Here is a 23,931-nt window from a genome sequence, read left to right as displayed (position 1 = left end):
GTGTGCAAAGCTAGAGCATGTTTGCACTTTCGTCAACTATTTGGACCACCATGACCGCATGTGTTAGTCACATAGTGTTCAAACTGCATTTACTGTGGAGGCCACTGTCAACAACGACTGGATGTTAACCTAAACCATGTAGTGAAACCACAAGATAAATCTATTAAAACACTAGTGTATTGCCTATAGACTTCTCTATAGAACTAAATGGGCACTCCTTTTAGTCAAATGTATTTGTATGTATATTGGGGAAAACTCACCATTTAGCTGAATCTAAAATCACAATCTGATTAAGTACATAACTTATTTCCTGGTGTAATTTGATCCAATTGGACTGCTTGCATATCATTAAATGGTGAATTCGAACAAAAAAACATTGTTTAGAATGTTTTTCTCCACTCACTGTAAAGGTTTTGTGTGGATAGAAGGTGTTTGTTTTGAGGGTATATTTGTATGTAACGGATTTCTTATGTGTTTGTGGTGTCTACCTTGTGTGTATAAATATATTGGTGTATTTATTTATTTTCAGTATTTCTGTGTGCTGCTGGCATTGCAAGGCAGTCAGCAGCCTCAGTGGACTGGAGAGGGGTGGACTACATGAAGAGTGGGGCTCACTCAGGACTGGCCTGTTCAAGTAGGGAGGCAGGACCGGGGCTGAGACCACCTTACACTGCTCAGCCCCCCCTCCCCCCACCCCCCCTCCTCCACTCCCGACACACTCGCACTCTCTCTCCCTTGCCCTGTGCCTGTCTCTCTCCATTCTACCAAGCAGCCAGCCAGACCTCCTCTCTCTTCTTCTGCCCTGTCGACATCCCTCGAGCGTTTCACGCCTTTCTCCCTCAGCCGTGCCCGTCTGCCCTCGCCGCCGCTGACGGTCCAAGTCTATCTATCTACAACTGCAACAAGTTCCCTGGGACTTTTTCAGAAACTTTTTCCTCAATAGCTTTTTTCTTTTTTGATACCTCCCTTGAGACGCCAGTGCGGGTTGTGCTGTGTGTGATAGGGTCTAGTGTTGCTCTTCGCCATTGGGGTCTCTGTACGCTGTTGACCGGAGGAGAAGACTACTTGTCACCATGATCAAAGTTCAGCTGCTGCTCTTGCTGGGCCTGGTCGGCCCCTTCTGTGCCATCGCACGAGCAAGTAAGTCAACATCCAGGGCTCGAGCCCTCGCAGCACACCGTGTCCGCTCTGTCCGGTCACTCTGCTCGGCTCTCACACTTACTCACACACACCACACCTCTCTTCTCATACTCACACACTCTGTCTGTTTGGCTTGTATCCGGGAGCGTTCTGAATTTGAATCTCGGGGCTGCTCTAAGCTCTTTGTCCTTAGTTCAAAAGTTCCACTCTCAAGGAAGAGCGTACACATGTTCTCTTTGGTTTGTTTGATGTAGGTTTTATTTTATTCTTCACAGTAGTCTTTGTCATTTAACATTTGCTCAGCTATGGTATAGGACTCATGTATTCTCCTCTAGGTATACGTTCATTTAGCAGTGAATTTCTTTGGCTCATCCTGGATGGAAAAAGACAAGCCTTGGCTGAGGGTGTTAATGTAATACAGAGGGCCGACTGGGTGGATAGTCTGTGTCGATTCTACCCCCCCCCCCCCCCCCCCAATCCTCGGGGATGAGGAAAAGTTTGATTTGGAGACAAGGGGGAATGTGATGTAATGGTGCTAGGTCTTGTGCCTCGTGCACATGAGTTCTTGGCTGCCGGCAGGGAGTAAAAGGAATATCCTTTGGAAGGCTCCCAAATAGTGCTCGGGTCTGACTCGCCAAATATACACACTGTACACGTTTATCGGAAAGCTTACCCCTCTCCATCGCTCTCCCTTTCCCACTCTCCCTCACCAATCCTGGGTTCCAAAGTCTTTCCCCATGGGGTGGGAGGGAAGGAGAGAAGGGGGCAGAGACTGAGTGCTGCAGGGCAGGGCCGGTTTGCATGTGGGTATTAATAGAGGGAAGCTCTATATTTTAAGACTGTCATGGATGGGACCGGGAGAGCGAACACCCGGCTACGTGAGAGCTTAACAGTGAGGGCTGCTGCTGCTGCCCCACCCCTACCACATGTTGTTAGACTGCCAGGACCCACCGCCCCCTCCACATTTACCCATCTTAGGCAGGGTATCAAGCTTTACAGGCCCCCTTCACCCCTCATTCCGGCCGCCCCCTGATACTATTCCCCCTACTCCCGGATGATGAGTCTAGGGGCGGAGGAAGTTGGTGGGATTTATTTTTAAACGGCAACCTTTACCAACCAGACGTGCCTCTTTCCAACGAAGGCCTGTTTGAAAGAGTGTTAACTCCTCAAGCTTCTCCTCTCTGCTCCATACCCTGACAACAATAAAGAAATGTAACAACCTGCACACGCTCCGAACAGAGCCTGTTGACTCTGGACTCCCCTACATTCCTCGCCGACGCCCCACCCAGCTCATAATGAGCTTTGTCTGAGCCACTCGCCTTTTTAAAAGACTCCATCCAGCACATCTGGCTGCAGACACGGGTCAATGCTCTCTGTCCGTGCCGGCTTGTAAAGTGACTCAAGTGTGTGCTCATTCGCCAAATATGAGGCGTACGATGTAAAATCCACTCAGGAAAAGCATTGCTTACATCGATTTTAAAAAATAAAAAATTGCCATCCAAAATGTAGAGTTGAAAGTTGTAAACCTACCTCTGTAAAGCAAAATCTGTGCGGTGAGAAAACAAACATCTATTTGAGTCGGCCCTGGCGGAGGCCATTTTAGCTCACGAACGAGGTAGCCCCAGACGTAGTTGTAGGGTTGGTGTGGCAGGCACTGACAGAGAGGGTAATTCAGCCCTGCCATTAGACCAAGGGGGCACTCCCACAACATGGCCGAACCAAGGGTTTGTGTGTCTTCACTGTCAGCATGAACGTCTCATGTCTCCAGCACCTACGCCACAGTGCCAGACACGGAGCGAAGAAGAAAAAACCCACAGGGATGCATAGAAACGTATACACCAGTGGACTGAGAATAATTTGATGTTTTTCTGGACTTTCATTTGATATATTACTAACGTTCCCTGATATTTATTGTGGCTCCCTTTTTTAAGTCATCTCAATTCATTTTTGCTGTACTTAATGTAATGAATAATAGATTGAGTTTCACAGCATATATTTATCGCTATACACTCAGTGGCCAGTTTTAGGTTCACTCATTTAGTACCGGGGTCAGACCCCACTTTGCCTCCAGAACAGCCTGAATTCTTAGTGGCATGGGTTCTACAAGGTGTGGCATTCAAATGTTGCTCAAGAGACCTAACGTGTGCCAGGAAAACATTCCCCAAACCATTACACCACCGCCACCAACCTGTACCGCTGACACCAAGCAGGATGGGGCCATGGACTCATGCTGCCTACGCCAAATCCTGACTCTGCCACCAGCATGACGCAACAGGAACCAGGATTTGTCGGACCAGGCAATGTTTTTCCACAGCTCAATTGTCCAGCATGATCGCACCATGCTCAAAGTCGCTTAGGTCACTTGTTCTGCCCATTGTAACGTTCAATCAAACTGTAACTGAATGCCTGTCTGCCTGCTTTATAAGCCACGGCCACGTGACTCACTGTCTGTAGGAGTGAACATTTTTGTGAATGGGGTGGTGTATCTAATAAATTGGCTTAATTGCGGTATTTCTGTGATGACTTTATTTCACAAGTCCGTTATTGATGATTATTGTTTGCCCGATATATTGTTCAAGTACATTTGATATAGGCCCATGGCTTCATAGACGTCTTGTGCCATTGGTTGCCTCACTGATGTTGTCCAGAAGATAAATGTTTAATGTCCTGTATCTCCACTCATGGGAAAATAAACACGGCCTGTATGTGGACACTATTGTGTCTAAGATAAGAGCCAGTTAGCCAGAGTGGAATATTCTATCGGACCTCTCCCACTCAACTCAAAGTGCCAGGCAGCGAGGTGCGGCGCTATATGTTTATGCATGACTCCTACAGCTAGCGTGGGAGGCTAGCTGGGCTGCAAGGTGCCATACTGTGATGAGATGGGCAGATACCTCCCTCCCCAGCTAAGGAACAACATTCTTGGGCTCCGGGGCCACAGCAGACACACACTCTCTCACAAGTCTGGTGATGGGCCCTTCCTGTCTACAGACAGCTTAGCACAGACTTACACACACACTCACTCATATGCACACACAGGGGAGCCTCAGTGGCAGCTGATTGTGATGGTGATGGATGTGTCCTGCTCCCTCCTTCGCTCTCACACTATCTTTCTCTCTCCCCCTCTCACGATGCCATTACTGTCCGACAGGCAGGATCTCCACCCCATACGGGCCCCACCGCTTCTCCTGGCCCTTTGCTGTATTCTCTCACTCTCTCACTTTTCACTCTCGCCCCTTTGCCTGCCTGCCTTGTATGCCCCCCTTCTCTCCAAAGAGCTTGTTTGAGAGAAATTTTAATGCAGGGCGATTGAGAGACATTTAATGCGCAGCGGTGGTTAAGGGAGCTGATGACACACTCAAACTCAAGCATGCACGCACTCACACATCTGCTCTGAGGTCAGGCTATCATGGGACATTAAATCAGAGACAGACTGTGGGACTAGGCCCCTGTTCACAAAATAGAGCTAGAGAGAGCGAATAAACGGAATGGGCTGCCGCTGAGCTCTCCCCTCTAAGTAAAAAAACATACCGTTCCCTTTGGGGTTCCCTCCACCCTTTTACACCACTCTCCTCTCGCAGAGCTACAGCATTCCCAAAACCTTTATCAGGACAACTTAATCCACGGGGTGAGGCGGGGCAGAGAGAAGATAGGGGGAGAGTGGTATGGTGGGAGAGAGATGTCGTGTTCTCTTACTCACTAGCGCATCTGTATTAGCCAACGCAGTGGAAAGGAAATAGTACTTAGAGCTAATTGTGAGCACAGCAGACATAATGAAGCAATTGTTAGCGGYGMGGGGGGGGGGGGGGGGCATGAATACATATAGCGCAAGGCTATTCTCACTCAAGCATGGGCACTTTATCATCACAGACATTCCAAACAAACATAAACGTTGCAGTTTCAAGTGCTTCACGATCTGTAGTGGGGGAACAACTTTTTGTTATATTTAAACCTGCTTGTTTCTAATGAACGCTAGAGCAAATAGAGAACTAAGAATAATGGGTCTGGGACAACTCGAGAGAGAGGGAGTCATCTATTCAATGTTATTTAACTCATAAAGAATTCTCTATTACGAACGGTCTCGAACAATCAGGGAAAAGGACGAAGAAATGATGTCAGGTTCTAAGTTTAGACCGATCGCTCAGCTTCTTATTTCTGGAGTTGGGAGAAGTTTTGAACTGCACATTCGAAAAGGGCAAAAAGTACTTTCAGGGAAAAGGAGGGATTGCAAAAGGACATGTTGCCAGTTTGCAAGTTAACCATAATTTCAGTCCTTCACTGAAATTGACTTCTGCTTCTTAATTTCGAAGCTGCGCTGTCCAAGCAAAGCTTTCAGTTGTGGTGTGGAGGGGAATATTTCCAACAGGCACAGATAGGACGGGTTGTAGAGCACAACAGTAAGGTCTCACTCAGCTTGTACTTTGCGGTCCAACCCTTTGATCAAAGAGGCTATTCTTATTACAAGAGGGTTTCATTCAATTATAGGATAGATGATGGTAGATTTCACTTCAAGCATTGACAACAGCATACCACCCTGCATCCCACTGCTGGCTTGCCTCTGAAGCTAAGCAGGGTTGGTCTTGGTTGGTCCCTGGATGGGACACCAGATGCTGCTGGAAGTGATGTTGGAGGGCCAGTAGGAGGCACTTTTTCCTCTGGTCTAAAAAAATATCCCAATGCCCTAGGGCAGTGTTTGGGGACATTGCCCTGTGTAGGGTGCCGTCTTTCGGATGGAACATTAAAAGGGTGTCCTGATTCTCTCTGGTCACTAAAGATCCCATGGCACTTATCGTAAGAGTAGAGGTGTTAACCCCGGTGTCCTGGCTAAATTCCCAATCTGGCCCTCATACCATCATGGACACCTAATCATCCCCAGCTTCCAATTGGCTCATTCATCCCCTCTCCCCTGTAACTATTCCCCAGGTCGTTACTGTAAATGAGAATGTGTTCTCAGTCAACTTAACTGGTAAAACAAGGGTCTTTTTAAACAGTCCACTGAACTCAGAGCTTCCATTACAACTCTTATTGCCATCAAAAAATGGCTTGATGAGAGGATGTTTTGAAGTTGAGATCCATGTAGGTCTTTGGTCTCTCGTAATATCACCAACAACAAATTCCAACACATCCAAGTAATTTGGATCCCGTTATCTCTGTTAAACACCCAGTTGTGTTGTTTTACCCTGAATTGTCCATTGTTGCCTCCCCCTCTTTCCCCTCTTAGTGACTATGTTTTAATGGTATGGCCTCATATGCTGACTTCCTGCCATCCCCATCCAGGGGCTGTTATGGCGGAGACTCCATGAACAGGAAATGAGGCAGCGGATGAGGCATGCGAGTGCACAAACACGGCCCAAGACAGGATGGAGAGGGGCAAGGTGGATGGCACTGGGGAGGAGGGAGGACCAACATTTGTTCAGTCATGGGGTGTGGCAGCCATGTTCTTACTGCTACTGATGTGTCAAGCTATGGGCTGGGAGAGAAATAAAAAAATGTCAAGGAAGAGCTAATATTTGTCGGTTTTTCTTTTGAGTTTTCCCACAATGCCCTTGCAATGAGGGACTTTCCAACTGTTCCCTCTTTCCAGCGAATACATTTCAAAACGATTGTGAAATGACAGAGTGAAGTTTTATGGTCATACTCAGAAAGTAATTCACCTCAGTTGTCATGTATCCAATCACAAGTGGTAGCCCTTCTCTTCAGCGTGTGTAAATATTGTTAATTTGACTCTAGCAGTCTCTGACGTCTCTTTGCTGCCCCTCAGGTACACTGGTGACACCATTAGACAGGGTGTCAGATACCCCTGCTGCCACTGATACCCTCAAAGAAGAAGGCACCACCGATGCCCCCACGGCTGAACCCAAGACTGCGGCCGATGAGGTCGTAACGAAAGCCCCTGCCACCGATAAACCTGTCACTACTCAGGTCGATGAGGCTACCCCGAAGGTGACAGAGGCCGCTCCCACGGAGACCGAGGCCACTGAGGCTGCCGAGCAGGAGGCGGCCACAACGGAGGCCCTTGCTGTCGCCACCACGTCCCCGGCGTATCCCGAAGCCCAGGCCACGGCGGCTGCAGAGGCTGAGGAGGAGTTGGTGGTGGAGGAGGGTAAGGATAGAAGATGTCAGCTACAGATATAGAGGTCATGAAGCTGAGAAACCCTGTCAATGCTACAGTCTGTAGATGCTCCCATAGGCGGGAATCAAAGAGGGCAAGGATATGTGTAGAGCTCAAGACACGATGAAATTGCTCTGCCCCCTGGTCTCTAAATTTCTATCCTTGCCTTTGCCTCACTCTCCTTATTTCCATAATTTTTCCCCCTTCTCTCGGTTTCCTTCCTGTTTCACCAAACGTGTTGATTCCCTATCGAGGTCAGTCTGGTGGGGTAACTTCGTCTTTGTGTTCCTTCCACAGAGGGCACTGGCTCTGGACAAGTGGTGGGTATTGTGATTGGCGCATTGGTGGCAGTGATCATTGTCATCGCCGTGGTGATCGCCTTGGTGAGGAGAATGGGCAAATACTCGTAAGTACCTCCAAGGGATACACCCATTGATCTAGAATTGGTCAATGTATTTCTATGAATACATATATACACACACACACACATGTGCACATGTACGCACACTCTGCATGTCCTGTTTGCCTTGTGATCTTATGAGAGGACTAAGCTTCATGCTGCTACAGCATGCTACTACTGTATAAAACCATGCACCATACTCTCATTTTCACAACTTATACATGTACTTTAAAGGGCTAGTTTGGGATTTTGGCAATTAAGCCCTTTATCTACTTTCCCAGAGTCAGATGAACCATTTTTTTTCTCTGCATCCAGTATGAGGGAAGTTAGAGGTAGTTTAGCAAGCCAATGCTAACTAACTTAGCGCAAACACTGAAAGTCTTCGGGATCGGTTAGCATCCGTTATATTGGACGCAGAGACATAACATTTGCTATCACAGGAGGTTGGTGGCACCTTAATTGGGGAGGATGGGCTCGTGGTAATGGCTGGAGTGGAATGGTTTCAAATACGTCAAACATGGCTTCCATGTGATTGATGCCATTCCATTCGCGCCATTCCAGCCATTATTATTAGCCGTCCTGCCCTCAGCAGCCGACACTGTTTGCTATCCACGAGTTCATCTCACTCTGGGGAAGTAGATAAAGTGCTTCATTGCCAAAATACCAAAATACTATGGTGAAGTGGGTGCAATGGGTGCTACGACGCACATGGTTTAATAGATAAGACAACCTGCATCACTTGTCAACCATAACTGGTCCTCTGAACATAACACATTTGAATCATAGATTCAAATATAAGTGTCTGTATTCCTTTAAAAAATAAGTTTTGGCCTCCCGAGTGGCGCAAGGCACTGCGGTGCAGTGCTAGCTGTGCCACTAGAGATTCTGAGTTCCGAGTCCAGGCTGTCGCAGCCGGTCGGTAATTTTTGACATTTATTTATAGATATTTTAAATGGGAACAAGAAGTGTCTTCCAATAGAGGACACGACAGCTGCTGTACTCCTTACCACACCGCACACCTTTTCCTCTGAAAATATTGTTATGTTTGGGGATGTGCTTGCCTGCTAACAGGGAACGTTTTTTTATGCCATAGGGCTGCTGCTGCTAAGAAAAAGGCTGACACAAAAGAGAGCATCTTGGTTTCTGTAATTTTCTCTTTGATTGTTTTCCCAGTTAATCATCTTAACCCCATGACTCAGACACAAAACAAATGATGCGTCTCATATCGAACCCTATTCCTTTTATAGGGCCCTGGTCAAAAGTAGATCGACAGGCTGTTGGCTGCTACCGCTCTCTGAGACATTCACTCATGGGCCAATGAGCCATGAGGCATTGTTCATTCAGTGAAACAAGTGGCTTCATTTGCACTTCAATTTCAGTCAAAAGGCTCATGTATGGACTTAGTGGGTCCATTGACAAATGGTTTCCCAGCTGTTTGGCTTTACATCAGTTCTGATTGATTATGCTGGCTGTCTCAATGGCATAATGGTTCGAAGCGGAGTAGCAACTCAAGGCTGTCTTCTTGAATGAATTAGTTATCAGGATAACACAGAGATGTTGTTGTTGGTCCGTTTTGAATCACTTTTGTTTTTTATTGTACCAACTTGACCTAAACTGAGTAAAATGTATTAAATAAATACCATTATGTTAAGTATGTTTCTCCTTTAAACCATTCAAAACTAACTATATCCTTATACAAGCTGAATGGCTGTAGGGCCCATAACTAAGATAGCATGCAGTATATGAGTGACTTTTGAAATTAATTCAGTTACAATCACTGGTGACTCCCCCTACGAATGATCACATTTCATGAAAAATGTACTAAAAGTCATGTTCTCCATGTGCTGTGGTATCGTTAAAATCATAAACCAAGCAGCTTTTTAGATATCATTTATCCAAACCATTTTTTCAATCATCTGAAATGTATGAGCCGTGAGTAGATCTTGTTTTGAGTGTTGGCCTGTGTGTTTTACTCTTTCTCCTTCTCTCTTCATCCCTCAGCCCCTGAGGAGAAAGGCTGCAAGACGGGAAGTCCCCAAAAAGTTATGCCAATTCTGAACTACGTCATTTCCTGTCATTAAACAAGCATGCTACCAGCACTAACCTAACCAAGATCTTGTACTGTTGCCAAAAGGAGGGGGAGGTGTGGGGGGAGAAGAATGTTTCTCCCCCCAACCCCCAGACGGAGCCATTGATATCAATGGTCCTGCCCAACCACACAGCAACCCTCCACACCGATAACCAAACGGGGGGGTGACCCCCCACTGACATCCACAGTGACCCACAGGATGTCAGTGAATTTCAGGATTTTTCATATGTGTTTGTAAAAAGAAAGGAAGTAAGGGATTATTTAACTTGTGGTAGAAAACGCTCTCTTATGCAGTGGTGTGTACATTAATTCCAATTTGCATTTGAGTTGAAGACGACCTAAAAACACGACACAAAAGAAACAGAAAATAAAAAGTTGAATACAGAAGGGGGAAAAAGGAGGAAGAGAATGTGGTGAATTTAATAAGGTGTATATACCACGCAAAGGGACTACAGTTATTACTTGATTATATGTTGCAGTTGCTCACTATAGTATTCAGTTAATGGAACATTGCCAAGCAGCCAAAAACACCCACATAGTATTTTCTCACCTTAACACCTAGCCAATGAGTCCCTACCTACCAAAGTGTTCAACAACTATATGAAGCACTGTATGCAGAAGTTGTTTCGACATTGTGCTCATGTTCTGAGGGTTAGCGAGGGGCTAATGAAAAGACGCCTCATTTGCAAGTGTAACGTGACATTCTGCCAGCTTTAACACTGACATATAAAAACCTAATACAGATCTGTGAAATTTTGCAGAAGGGTTTGTGCCACTGTCTCTGGTATTCCCTGGATAGTTTTGAGATTTTACTTTTGAAGTGCATTAATGTGAATGGACTGTACTTTAACTGTCACCCATTCCAATAGGACAGCTTTGACGACTTCAGGTTTTCACAAAAATCATGTGTTCCATATACAGGTAGAAGTCATCAGCCCCCATTCTGCTAGCATTGTCCTTTACAATGTATTCACTGTACTTCTGCTTACTTTAGAGTATACCAAGCAAACACACAATCTTTAAATGCAGGTTCCCCCCTGAATGCATGCAAAGGATGTTTTGACTTCTATGGTTGCACCCAGTTTTAGGCACATTTCCTTCATAATCGTTAGGACATCAATGGGTGTCAAAAGTATTCAGTCTCAGCTTAGCTCCGCTTGCTTTAAGAACTGTTAATAAGTGCACTGAATGAGTGATGACAATTGTTTAATGGATCCGCTTTAGACACTGCAATCGTTTGCAACGATGTTTGTTTCTGCTTCTGCTCCATAGTATCAAATCTAGGTCTTTCATTTTACTCCTCAGATTTTTTTTTTTAGAGTCCTTTTATTTAATTGCGGTGTTTTTGTTCATACTGTTTCAATAAACAAGTGAAAACACTCCAAATATACGCTGGCTTGAGACGTGTTTTTATGTGTGTGTGTTGGTAGAATTCAGACGTTATATTGTCTTTGTTGCTCCATTGTTTTTTGGCTGTTGCTTATCAAATCAAGTTTCCCAAGTCATTTCCCCCAAAATTGCAACAAGAGGTGCTGACACAGGAAGTAATTATCTCATGACTCTGCTTTTTACACAACCTTCAGTGTAAAATTAGCACACACCACTACCCAGCATGCACTGGGGTAGAAGTCAGTGGCGAAAGCTGATTGCTCCAGTCAGGTAATGCACAAAACACCCCTCCACTGAATCAAGACAAACTACGGCCAAATGCGGTCCTGTATGGACTGCCCTGAGACTGCTGAGTCCGTTAGCTCTCTCCGGCTGGGGTGTTTCTCTGACAGTTACGTGTGTTTTTTTTTTATGTTGTGGAGTTTTTCGTACGGCACTGTTAACCTGGGGCAGCTCTCCAACAGTGAGCTGTGAGGCACACAGAGCTGGCCTGTGTCTTGCTCTCTCCTCCATGTGGTTTTAGGCAGCGTCCCAAAACCCACTGCCCCAGCCGCCCCCAGTCTGCCAGCTTCATCCCCTTTTAGCTCTGCTCTCTCCCTCCACACAGGGAACAATGGAGTCTTTTGAGAGGGAAAAGATGGAGAGGCTATGGGCCGTTGTGATGCTCACCCAGCTCTGCTCTCCTGTCATTACACAGCCTGCATGGACTCCCCACCCACCCCACAGGAGGTGCTAGGGCAAATTCTGTACATTGCTCCAGGGTGGAGTCACTTCCTCCATTCACTCACTCACATGCAGATGTGCACAACAACTGTATACATTATTATTTACAGGTACATACTGTACACATGAATGAACGCACACACGGAAGACTACAAGCATCACCTTCACACTGATGCAGAAGCCCGGATAGGCACACAGCCACACTCAAACTCAGGCTGCACAACTCTCACAAATTGGTATTTTGACCAATCAGATCAGCTCTGAAAAATATTTGATGTGATTGGTTGAAGAAAAAAAACGGCTTCAGTCATGTCTGTCTGCACACACATTCACAAGTCCCTGCCTCACGTGAACAATACCTCCCTCATAAGCTCCCACTTGTGCAGTGTGCAGGTGTAAACATGAGCTTGGTGTGTGTGAAATAAATCCTTGTGCCGGTGTCCTCCTGCCCGGGTTTTTATGGCTGCTTCCCCCAGCATCCCTGTGCGCGCACACGTACACACCCCTGTCCTGCTCAAGAGGTGACGGGCTGTTTCATAGGCCTGTCGACTCAAGAAGGCCGAGCAGAGGGAAAACGCGCAGCAATACAGTAACTCAGGCAAGCAGACAAATTCCAAATAGAAAGTCCTTAGAGATCTTGTGTAGGTCCTGTCCATGTAAAAGGACCAATGAGTGCCAACATGTGAAGTTCATAGGAACATGTCAAATGAAAGCTAAGAGTCTCGATTTTTTTCAAAATGAAGGCATATCTACATTTTCAACCATTTTCCACCCCCAAAAATTGGAATAAGCAAAGGCCTTGATTTCTGGTCAAATAGATACACAACATCGACCAGAAAAAGTCTTAAAGTACATCAAATCACAATAATGGTCAAGTAAAGACCCCTGGCAACTGACATCAATACTTCTATTTAGTTTGAGAAAATGTTCTTCCTTCTGGAAGTTAAAGAAACGTTGCCTTGTGCCTTGGAATTCCGTTACCAAAAACCCACATTCTTAACATATTTTCTCATTTCTCTCCCTCATGAGGGAGGATAATAAAAGTTCACAGAAATAACAAGTAAAAGGTAGACCAATCAATTAGTTAGTGTTTTTACTGATATCAATTTTGTTAAGTGATTAAAACTTGAAATTAAAATCTAACAGAATATCTGCAATTGAATTGGCTACAATGGTAAATCATAGTAGTCAAAGTTGGGACCGCACAGGAGAGTTCAGTACAGTACACGAGTTGAGTACACTAATCTACTGTACTTTACTATACTGGGCTGTACTTTGATGTCCAACCTTGTGAAACATCGACGTCTAATGATTGGTTCAGATTTGATCTTGTTTTGGGTGCAGAGCTCATTAAAATAACAGCCAGTGTGTAGAATAATACCCCCAAATCCAAAGGATGGTATTGCATCTTCTTACCTCTGTGTCGCTATTTAGGATACATCACCATGAAGAGAACGACATTCACATCCATAATTATGTATTTCTGTGTAGTACAGATCAGCGCCCCATGATGAAATTCCGTTACTGCAATTCCATTACTGGGTGTAAATCCACTTCACTTACTGAAGTTCAATAAACAGAGTAGATTCAATGTCAATGTGTCATGATATCGCTGGCACCCCATTCTTTCTGCAGACATCGTTGAATCTTAATTCAGAGCAAATATTTGGCAATTGTGGACACCAAAGAATTAGAGAGATTTTACCAAAATTCTGTTACCAAACTCTGCATCTGCACAGTTCTTCCAGTAAATGTGCTTTTGTTAAATTGTAAAAAGTAGTGCTTGTGCATAAAATTGTATGGCTTGTTAATCTTTGAAATTAATGGTTTTTGTTTGGCATACATTTGAAGTGAAAAGAGCCAATCCATTAACGTGAAAATACCCTGTAGCAAACCAATACTTGTAACCTAGCTTATCCAGAACCCACTACACAGACGTGAGTTAATTTGTGACTGGAAATGTGATATTATTATATGCCGGGATTCAATCCGATTGGGCGTTATCGACAATGCACCTTTTAAAGACAATGTTCCTGTGATCGCAGAGACCACATTCGCGGTGAACGCTGCATAAGTCAGCTCAATCAGAAAATATTTAAATGTCAAGTGTTCTACACTTCGGATTGAATTCCAATTCTGTCAATAATGCTAGAACATGCGTACATGAATGTTTGCAATTTAGCTAGTCCAGCATCAACTACACAAGTCAGATGAATTTGAGGTCAACTGTGAAGAAAAACAGGCCACAAACAGGGCATTCAGGGTATTCAGACCCCTTAACTTTTTCCAAATGTTGTTACGTTACAGCCTTATTCCAAAATTAAGTAAATCAATTCTCATCTGCAGACAATACCCCATAATGACAAAGCAAAACGTTTTTTTTTTTCAATTTTTGCAAATGTATTATGAATAAAGAATAGATTATTTACACAAATATTCAGACCCTTTGCTATGAGACTCGAAATTGAGCTCAGGTACATCCTGTTTCCATTGATCATCATTGAGATGTTTCTACAACTTGATTGGATTCCACCTGTGGTAAAATCAATTGATTGGACATGATTTGGAAAGCACACACCGGTCTATATAAAGGTTCCACAGTTTGCAGTTTGCAGTGCATGTCAGAGCAAAAACCAAGCCATGAGTTTGAAGGCATTGCCTGTAGAGCTCTGAGACAGGATTGTGTCGAGGCACAGATCTGGGGCAGAGTACCAAAACATTTATGCAGCATTGACGGTCCCGAAGAACACAGTGGCCTCCAGCATTCTTAAATGGAAGAAGTTTGGAACCACCAAGACTCTTCCTAGAGCTGACCGCCAGGCCAAACTGAGCAGCCGGGGGAGAAGGGCCTTGGTCAGGGAGGTGACCAAAAACCTGATGGTCACTCTGACAGAGCTCCAGAGTTCCTCTGTGGAGATGGGAGAACCTTCCAGAAGGACAACCATCTCTGCAGCACTCCACCAATCAGGCCGTTATGGTAGAGTGGCCAGATGGAAGCCACTCCTCTGTAAAAGGCACATGACAGCCCGCTTGGAGTTTGCCAAAAGGCACCTAAAGGACTCTCAGACCATGAGAAAAAAGATGATCTGCTCTGATGAAACCAAGATTGAACTCTTTGGCCTGAATGCCAAGAGTCACGTCTCGAGGAAACCTGGAATCATCCCTACGGTGAAGCATGGTGGTGGCAGCATCATGCTGTGGGTATGTTTTTCAGCAGCAGGGACTGGGAGACTAGTCAGGATCGAGAGAAAGATGAACGGAGTACAGAGTGATCCTTGATGAAAACCTGCTCCAGAGCGCTCAGGACCTCAGACAGGGGTGAAGGTTCAGCTTCCAACATGACAATGACTCTAAGCACACAGCCAAGACAACGCGGGAGTGGCTTTGGGACAAGTCTCTGAATGTCCTTGCGTGGCTCAGCCAGAGCCCGGACTTGAACCCGATCGAACAACTCTGGAGAGACCTGAAAATAGCTGTGCAGCGACCCTCCATTTTAGAATAAGGTTGCAATGTTGCAAAATGTGGAAAATGTCAAGGGGTCTGAATACTTTCAGAATGCACTGTACATGAATAAAGTCATTTTTATTACAATCCTCTCACCACAAGCTTGGTTATCATATTTTCAAGATATTGCTAGTCTAGAGTAGTCAGTCGCTGTCATCTACAAAGCTTCCCACTGGGCACAGACGTCAAAGTCTATTCCACATTGAAATTATGTGGAAACAGCATTGATTCAACCAGTGTGTTCCCAGTGGGTTGTGCCTCCACAGTTGAAATGTTGGATGGACTATGCCAGGTATTCCCAAACTGGGAATACCTGCAATGACGTCGGGGGTACACCAAATAAAAATGTGATTCACATTTAAAAAAATATTAATAATCTTCACATTTTCCAACGGGGCTATACATTTGGGTGAGATGTTTTTCTCGCCTGAGTAGCCTCGTTTCACTTCCAAAAATAGAATTAAACCATCTAGTGTTCACCGAAATAACAACAATGTCAAATACAGGTAGCCTAGTCAAATAATTAACATCCAATCACATTAACCGTTACGCTCTCGTCGGAATTCCACTAACGGTCCATATGTAGACAAACGTAAGCCACAGGAGTTTTTTGAGCGACAATTAAGACGACTTTCGAGTAGTAAGACATGTATAAAAGCAACAGACAACATTAATAAGAAGGGGCTAGAAGCGTCTTATATGGTGAGCTACCGAGTGGCTAGGACAGGCAAGCCCCATACTATTGTGGAGGACTTAATTCTTCCTGCTGCCATGGATATGGCTGGGACAATACTGGGGGAAAAGGCCCAAAAAACAATGTCTTCATCAAACAACACTGTTTCACAACGCATCAGTGACATGGCAGGAGATGTTTTAAAACACTTACTGCTTCGAATACAAGCCAGTGAATTCTATGCGTTACAGCTGGATCAGTCAACAGACGTGATGGACCTGGCACAGCTCCTGGAAAATGTCTGTTACGTTTATGGGAGGTCAATTAAGGAAGACATCCTCTTCTGCAAACCACTGGAAACCAGGACAACAGGAGAGGATATTTTTATAGTACTGGACAGCTTGGTGACTTCAAATGGACTTTGGTGGTCAAGATGTGTTGGTATCTGTACCGATGGCACAAAAACCATGACAAGGAGACATAGTGGAGTGATAACGCGCGTGTGCACGTGCAAACAGTTGCTAACGACGCCACATGGGTACACTGCAGCATCAACCGAGAGGCTCTTGCTGCCAAAGCAATGCCTGACAGCTTGAAAGACGTTTTGGACACTACAGTGAAAATGGCCCCTGAACTTTGTGTATTTCTGCACTATGCAATATGGGCAGCGACCATGTAACGCTTTTACAACATACAGAAGTGCGCTGGTTATCAAGGGGCAAAGTATTGACACGTTTTTTTTAAATTGAGAGACGAGCTTAAAGTTTTCAATGACTATCATTTTCACTTGTCTGACCGCTTGCATGATGACGAGTTTCTTACACGACTGGCCTATCCGGGTGATGTTTTTTCCTCGCCTGAATGATCTGAATCTAGGATTACAGGGACTCTCCACAACTATATTCAATGTGCGGGACAAAATTTAGGTTATTATTAAGAAGTTGGAACTCTTCTCTGTCTGCATTAACAAGGACAACACACAGGTCTTTTCATCATTGTATGATTTTTTGTGTGCAAATGAACTCAAGCTTATGGACAATGTCAAATGTGATATAGCGAAGCACCTGAGTGAGTTGGGTGCACAATTACACAGGTACTTTCCTGAGACGGATGACAAACAACTGGATTCGTTATCCCTTTCACGCCCTGCCTCCTGGCCACTTACCGATATCTGAACAAGAGAGCCTCATCGAAATTGCAACAAGCGGTTCGGGGGAAATTTGAATTTAATCAGAAGCCACTGACAGATCTCTGGATTGGACTGTGCTCAGAGTATCCTGCTTTGGCAAATCGCGCTGTTAAGACACTGATGCCATTTGCAACCACAGACCTATGTGAGAGTGGATTCTCGGCCCTCACTAGCAAAAAAACGAAATACAGGCACAGACTGTGTGTGGAAAATGATTTAAGACTGAGACTCTCCAATACAACATTGCAGAGTTATGTGCATCCTTTCAAGCACACCCTTCTCATTAACCTGTGGTGAGTTATTCACAATTTCGAAGAACAAATAAAGTTTTATATGTAAGATGGCTAAATAAAGAGCAAAATTATTGATTATTATTATTTTTATTTGTGCACTGGTCCTATAAGAGCACTTTGTCACTTTCCACAAGCCGGATTGTGACAAAAACTCACACTCATTTTTATGTTTAATAAATGTATCGTATAGTGTGTGTGTGGCAGGCTTACAATGATGGCAAAAAACAACATTTGAGAGTGAGCTGACCCTGGTGCTAGATGGTGTACGCACCTGGAGGTTGAATGTTTGAAGGGGTACAGGACTATAAAAAGTTTGGGAACCACTGGACTATGACAAACTAACAGATCTTAACAATTCTTGATCCTAAACAATTTACCTAGTTGGTAAGGAAGAGAGAACATCTTTTGTTATGAGTTATATATAACCTTCCTTGTATGATTATCAAATATATGCACTGTGTTATGATCTAAACCCTTGACAGTATGTAAATAGTTATATTGTTCCTATAAAAGTAAATTTTGTTTTATGTGTATGGTCATGATTGCTGATATCTGTGATGTGATCCTCTGGTATGTGTGTATTGTTAAAAATGAATACACATGTTGAGCACAACATTTTTTAATAAAGCCATTTTGTAACAGTACTACTTGTTGTTCACTGATTTAGTTTTAAAAAATGAGCATATTGGAAGTTAATTCTCAGCAGACAACACAATCTGCATGACAACAGAGGTTAGTTGATTTGAGGTAAAATGGGTTCGAGGGAAACGGACGAAGTCATTTTATACCAGTCTACTTGTGTATGTCATTGTAACTTTGTATTTCAAATATACAGAAATGAATTGATGTTCACATAGGTGGCAAAATAACAACAATAACACAATTAGCATATTATAAGTTATATTCCTCATAAAAGATCATTTCACATTAAGTCTCAGACAATACTATCTGTTCTGCATAACAACATAATACAACGGAATATATCCCAACCATCATTTGGACCAATGTATATTACAGTTGTAGGCAGGTCGCCCATGTCATGAACGTGTGTATTTTTCCATACATGTGGCTAGTATGCCCATATCTTCCACAGGGAGTTGGCATGAATGCATGGCTTGCTCTGCTAGTGGGCTTGATGGGCCAGTGTGTACACTGCACATGACAGGGAGTGACACATGCCTGAATGTGAAAATGCATGAGATCCTGATGTCATGGAGAGAATATCAGTCCATAGGCCTTGAGTACAGCAGACAGCTGTGGCAGAGGGTGGGGAAAATGTGTGTGTGTGTGTGTGTGTGTGTAGGGGGGGGGGGGCAAGTGTGGGTGACAGGTAGAGCACTGAGCAGGGTGTGGTGTTTTTGTGTGTATGATGCGCGGGTCAGCTGTTTGTTCACCTGCAATTGCTAATAACCCATCCGCACGACTATGTGATAAAGTGAAAATCTGACACCTGCCTCCAATCCTACCGCAAATATAGAAAATGCGCTGTACAGTATATGTTTCTGATTATAATTTCCGCCATTTTATTTTATTTATTTTATTTCACCAGGTAGGCAAGTTGAGAACAAGTTCTCATTTACAATTGCGACCTGGCCAAGATAAAGCAAAGCAGTTCGACACATACAACAACACAGAGTTACACATGGAGTAAAAAAACATACAGTCAATAATACAGTCGAAAAAATTAAATTTATTACAATGTGAGCAAATGAGGTGAGAAAATGGCAACAAAAAAAGGCCATGGTGGTGAGGTAAATAACATAGCAAGTAAACCACTGGAATGGTAGATTTGCAGTGGAAGAATGTGCAAAGTAGAAATAATGGGGTGCAAAGGAGCAAAAAAATAAATAAATAAATACAGTAGGGGAAGAGGTAGTTGTTTGGGCTAAATTATAGATGGGCTATGTACAGGTGCAGTAATCTGTGAGCTGCTCTGACAGCTGGTGCTTAAGCTAGTGAGGGAGATAAGTGTTTCCAGTTTCAGAGATTTGTCGTTCGTCTCAATCATTGGCAGCAGAGAACTGTAAGGAGAGGCAGCCAAAGGAGGAATTGGCTTTGGGGTGACCAGTGAGATATACCTTCGAGCAGCAGAGGTGGGGTGCTTCTATGGTGACCAGCGAGCTCAGATAAGGAGGGACTTTACCTAGCAGGGTCTTGTAGATGACCTGGAGCCAGTGGGTTTGGCGACAAGTATGAAGCGAGGCAGCCAACGAGAGCGTACAGGTCGCAGTGGTGGGTATATATGGGGCTTTGGTGACAAAACGGATGGCATTTGTGTAGACTGATCCAATTTATTGAGTAGGGTATTGGAGGCTATTTGTAAATGACATCGCCGAAGTCGAGGATCGGTAGGATGGTCAGTTTTACGAGGGTATGTTTGGCACATGAGTGAAGGATGCTTTGTTGCGATATAGGAAGCCGATTCTAGATTTAATTTTGGATTGGAATGTGTGATGTGAGTGATGGAAGGAGAGTTTACAGTCTAACCAGACACCTAGGTATTTGTAGTTGTCCACATATTCTAAGTCAGAACCGTCCAGAGTAGTGATGCTGGACGGGCGGGCACGATCGGTTGAAGAGCATGCATTTAGTTTACTTATTTTAAGAGCAGTTGGAGGCCACGGAAGGAGAGTTGTATGGCATTGAGCTCGTCTGGAGGGTTGTTAACACAGTGTCCAAGAAGGGCCAGAAGTATACAGAATGGTGTCGTCTGCATAGAGGTGGATCAGAGACTCAGCAGCAGCAAGAGCGAAATCATTGATTATAACAGAGAAGAGAGTCGGCCCAAGAATTGAACCCTGTGGCACCCCATAGAGAATGCCAGAGGCCTGGACAACAGGCCCTCTGATTTGACACACTGAACTCTATCAGAGAAGTAGTTGGTGAACCAGGCGAGGCAATCATTTGGAAAACCAAGGCTATTGAGTCTGCTGATGAGGATGTGGTGATTGACAGATTCGAAAGCCTTGGCAGGTCAATGAATACACCTGCACAGTATTGTTTTTCTATCGATGGCGGTTAAGATATCGTTTAGGACCTTAGTGTGGCTGAGGTCACCCATGACCAGCACTGAAACCAGATTGCATAGCGGAGAAGGTGCGGTGGATTCGAAATGGTCGGTAATCTGTTTGTTGACTTGGCTTTCGAAGACCATAGAAAGGCAGGGTAGGATAGATATAGGTCTGTAGCAGTTTGCCAAGAGTGTCCCCCCTTTTGAAGAGGGGATGACCGCAGCTGCTTTCCAATCTTTGGGAATCTCAGACGACATGAAAGAGAGATTGAACAGGCTAGTAATAGGGTTGCAACAATTTCGGCAGATAATTTTAGAAAGAAAGGGTCCAGATTGTCTAGCCCGGCTGTTTTGTAGGGGGTCCAGATTTTAGTAGGCTATTTGCAAGTCAACTTGTCTATAATAAGACAAATGCAGCTTCTCTATCATTACTTGTTGCCCTCATTTTTTGCTGTGCTCTGGCAGTGCTCCTCCTTGCACAAAGGCGGAGGTAGCGGTCCTGCTGCTGGGTTGTTGCCCTCCTACGGCCTCCTCCACGTCTCCTGATGTACTGGCCTGTCTCGTGGTAGCGCCTCCATGCTCTGGACACTACGCTGACAGACACAGCAAACCTTCTTGCCACAGCTCGCTTGATGTGCCATCCTGGATGAGCTGCACTACCTGAGCCACTTTGTGTGGGTTGTAGACTCCGTCTCATGCTACCACTAGAGTGAAAGCACCGTCGGCATTCAAAAGTGACCAAAACATCAGCCAGGAAGCATAGGAATGAGAAGTGGTCTGTGGTCACCACCTGCAAGAACCACTCCTTTATTGGGGGTGTCTTGCTAATTGCCTATAATTTCCACCTGTTGTCTATTCCATTTGCACAACAGCATGTGAAATTTATTGTCAATCAGTGTTGCTTCCTAAGTGGACAGTTTGATTTCACAGAAGTGTGATTGACTTGGAGTTACATTGTGTTTAAGTGTTCCCTTTTTTTTTTTGAGCAGTGTAATATATAATATATACACAGTTGAAGTAAGAAGTTTAATACACCTTTGCCAAATACATTTAAACTCAGTTTTTCACAATTCCTGACATTTATAAAAATTCCCTGTAGGTCAGTTAGCACCACTATTATTTAAGAATGTGAAATGTCAGAATGATAGTAGAGAGAATGATTTATTTCAGCTTTAATTTCTTTCATCACATTCCCAGTGTGAGAAGTTTACATAACACTCAATTAGTATTTGGTAGCATTGCCTTTAAATTGTTTAACTTGGGTCAAACATTTGAGGTAGCATTTCCAACAAGCTTCCCACAATAAGTTGGGTGAATTTTGGCCCATTCCTCCTGACAGAGCTGGTGTAACTGAGTCAGGTTTGTAGGCCTCCTTGCTCGCACACGCCTTTTTCAGTTCTGCACAAAAATGTTCTATAGGATTGAGGTCAGGGCTTTGTGATGGCCACTCCAATACCTTGACTTTGTTGTCCTTAAGCCATTATGCCACAACTTTGGAAGTATGCTTGGGGTCATTGTCCATTTGGAAGACACATTTGCGACCAAGCTTTAACTTCCTGACTGATATCTTGAGATGTTGCTTCAATACATACACAATTTTCCTCCCTCATGATGCCATCTATTTTTCTAAGTGCAGCAGTCCCTCCTACAGCAAAGGACCCCACACAACATGATGCCGCCACCGGATGCTTCACGGTTGGGATGGTGTTCTTCGGCTTGGTCATTATGGCCGAACAGCTCTATTTTTGTTTCATCAGACATTTCTCCAAAAAGTATGATCTTTGTCCCCATGTGCAGTTGCAAACCGGAGTCTGGCTTTTTTAATAGCGGTATTGGAGCAGTGGCTTCTTCCTTGCCGAGCGGCCTTTCAGGTTATGTCGATTATAGGACTCGTTTTATTGTGGATATAGATACTTTTGTACACGTTTCCTCCAGCATCTTCACAAGGTCCTTTGCTGTTGTTCTGGGATTGATTTGCACTTTTTGCATCAAAGTACGTTCCTCTCTAGGAGACAGAACACGTCTCCTTCCTGAGCGGTATGACGGCTGCATGGTCCCATGATGTTTATACTTGCGTACTATTGTTTGTACAGATGAACGTGGTACCTTCAGGCGTTTGGAAATTGCTCCCAGGGATGAACAAGACTTGTGGAGGTCTTGGCTGATTTCTTTTGATTTCCCCATGATGTCAAGCAAAGAGGCACTGAAGGTATGCCTTGAAATACATCCACAGGTACACCTCCAATTGACTCAAATGATGTCAATTAGCCTATCAGAAGCTTCTAAAGCCATGACATAATTTTCTGGAATTTTCCAAGCTGTTTAAAGGCACAGTGAACTTAGTGTATGTAAACTTCTGACCCACTGGAATTGTGATACAGTGAATTATAAGTGAAATAATCTGTCTGTAAACAATTGTTGGAAAAATTAATTGTGTCATGCACAAAGTAGATGTGCTAACCGACTTGCCAAAACTATAGTTTAACAAGAAATTTGTGGAGTGGTTGAAAAACGAGTTAATGACTCCAACCTAAGTGTATGTAAACTTCCGACTTCGACTGTATATATCATTTATAAGTCCAAAAATAGATGTAGCAACTGCAGATTACCCTTTTAAGTCTATCAAAAGTGTACGAGTTTGAGCATGTGTCCATTAGACCAACGGATTTTTTTAATCAGCATGAATTAGATCGAGCAATAAAAGCCCCACTTTTATTCCATAGACTGGGATCTGCACTATGCAGCTGTTGCAAGAGCACATTTTTCACTGGCTGTCCACTGTTTTCAAAAACAATGATTGATAGGCAGCTTAAACTTTTTGAATTCAACCATTATTGGGTGAAATAGGCATTTAGATTTGTGAACAGCCATTCACAACAACCATATTCCGTAAAAGCGCAAATAGCTAAATGAGAGCGCAGAAGTGTGATTCACATCAATGCGCTATGTAGATAAATAATAAGAGATATCCGTATCGCCGTAGACTACACCACTGCTGTCATCCTTACCGCCAAGCGTTTATTGAAGTTGGATAATCTTTGAATGCCGACAGAAGTCAGCTTGGACTGTAGCCTACAAAAGCCTATTCCTGCTCCTTTCCCGCAATCCATCAAGCCCATTTGGTGTGTCATCATAGTGGTCTCTGACTTGTGATCAAACTCGCTCAAGTGGAACAAACTTTTTTTCAATGCTGATTTGAATGTCATTGAGAAAACAGAAGTGTCAAAGATTTGTTTTCACAAACATAATTTCTGAATTTAAAAGTAATCCTCAAAGTAATCATCTAGTTTTTCAAAACTATTTGTAATCTGATTACGATATTTTTCCTGGTAACATAACTGTAAGGGCTGTCGCTCTCCTCATCCTCGGACGAGGAGAGGAGAGAAGGATCATCAGACCAAAATGCAGC

General features: G+C 44.0%; 1 protein-coding gene across 2 annotated transcripts; it reads left to right on the top strand.

Annotated features, from left to right (window-relative positions):
- The first annotated feature begins 717 nt into the window (after nucleotides 1–717).
- On the top strand, nucleotides 718–11,131 carry pdpn (podoplanin). 2 transcript variants are annotated; one of them, XM_024005839.3, is made up of 4 exons: nucleotides 721–1,140; nucleotides 6,902–7,243; nucleotides 7,550–7,658; nucleotides 9,654–11,131. In XM_024005839.3, exons 1-4 carry the CDS (start codon nucleotides 1,074–1,076, stop codon nucleotides 9,658–9,660), a joined length of 525 nt encoding a protein of 174 aa, XP_023861607.1. In that variant the 5' UTR covers nucleotides 721–1,073; the 3' UTR covers nucleotides 9,661–11,131. The 2 variants fall into 2 exon arrangements, with proteins under 2 accessions (XP_070304204.1, XP_023861607.1); XM_070448103.1 differs by lacking the exon at nucleotides 9,654–11,131 and having other exon boundaries at nucleotides 718–1,140; nucleotides 7,550–7,662.
- The last annotated feature ends 12,800 nt before the right edge of the window (nucleotides 11,132–23,931 follow it).

The sequence above is a fragment of the Salvelinus sp. IW2-2015 genome, linkage group LG17 (assembly GCF_002910315.2).
Source record: "Salvelinus sp. IW2-2015 linkage group LG17, ASM291031v2, whole genome shotgun sequence".
NCBI classification, from domain to species: domain Eukaryota; kingdom Metazoa; phylum Chordata; class Actinopteri; order Salmoniformes; family Salmonidae; genus Salvelinus; species Salvelinus sp. IW2-2015.
Note: the sequence above shows the minus strand (reverse complement) of the source record. Positions and strands in the feature narration are given on the sequence as shown.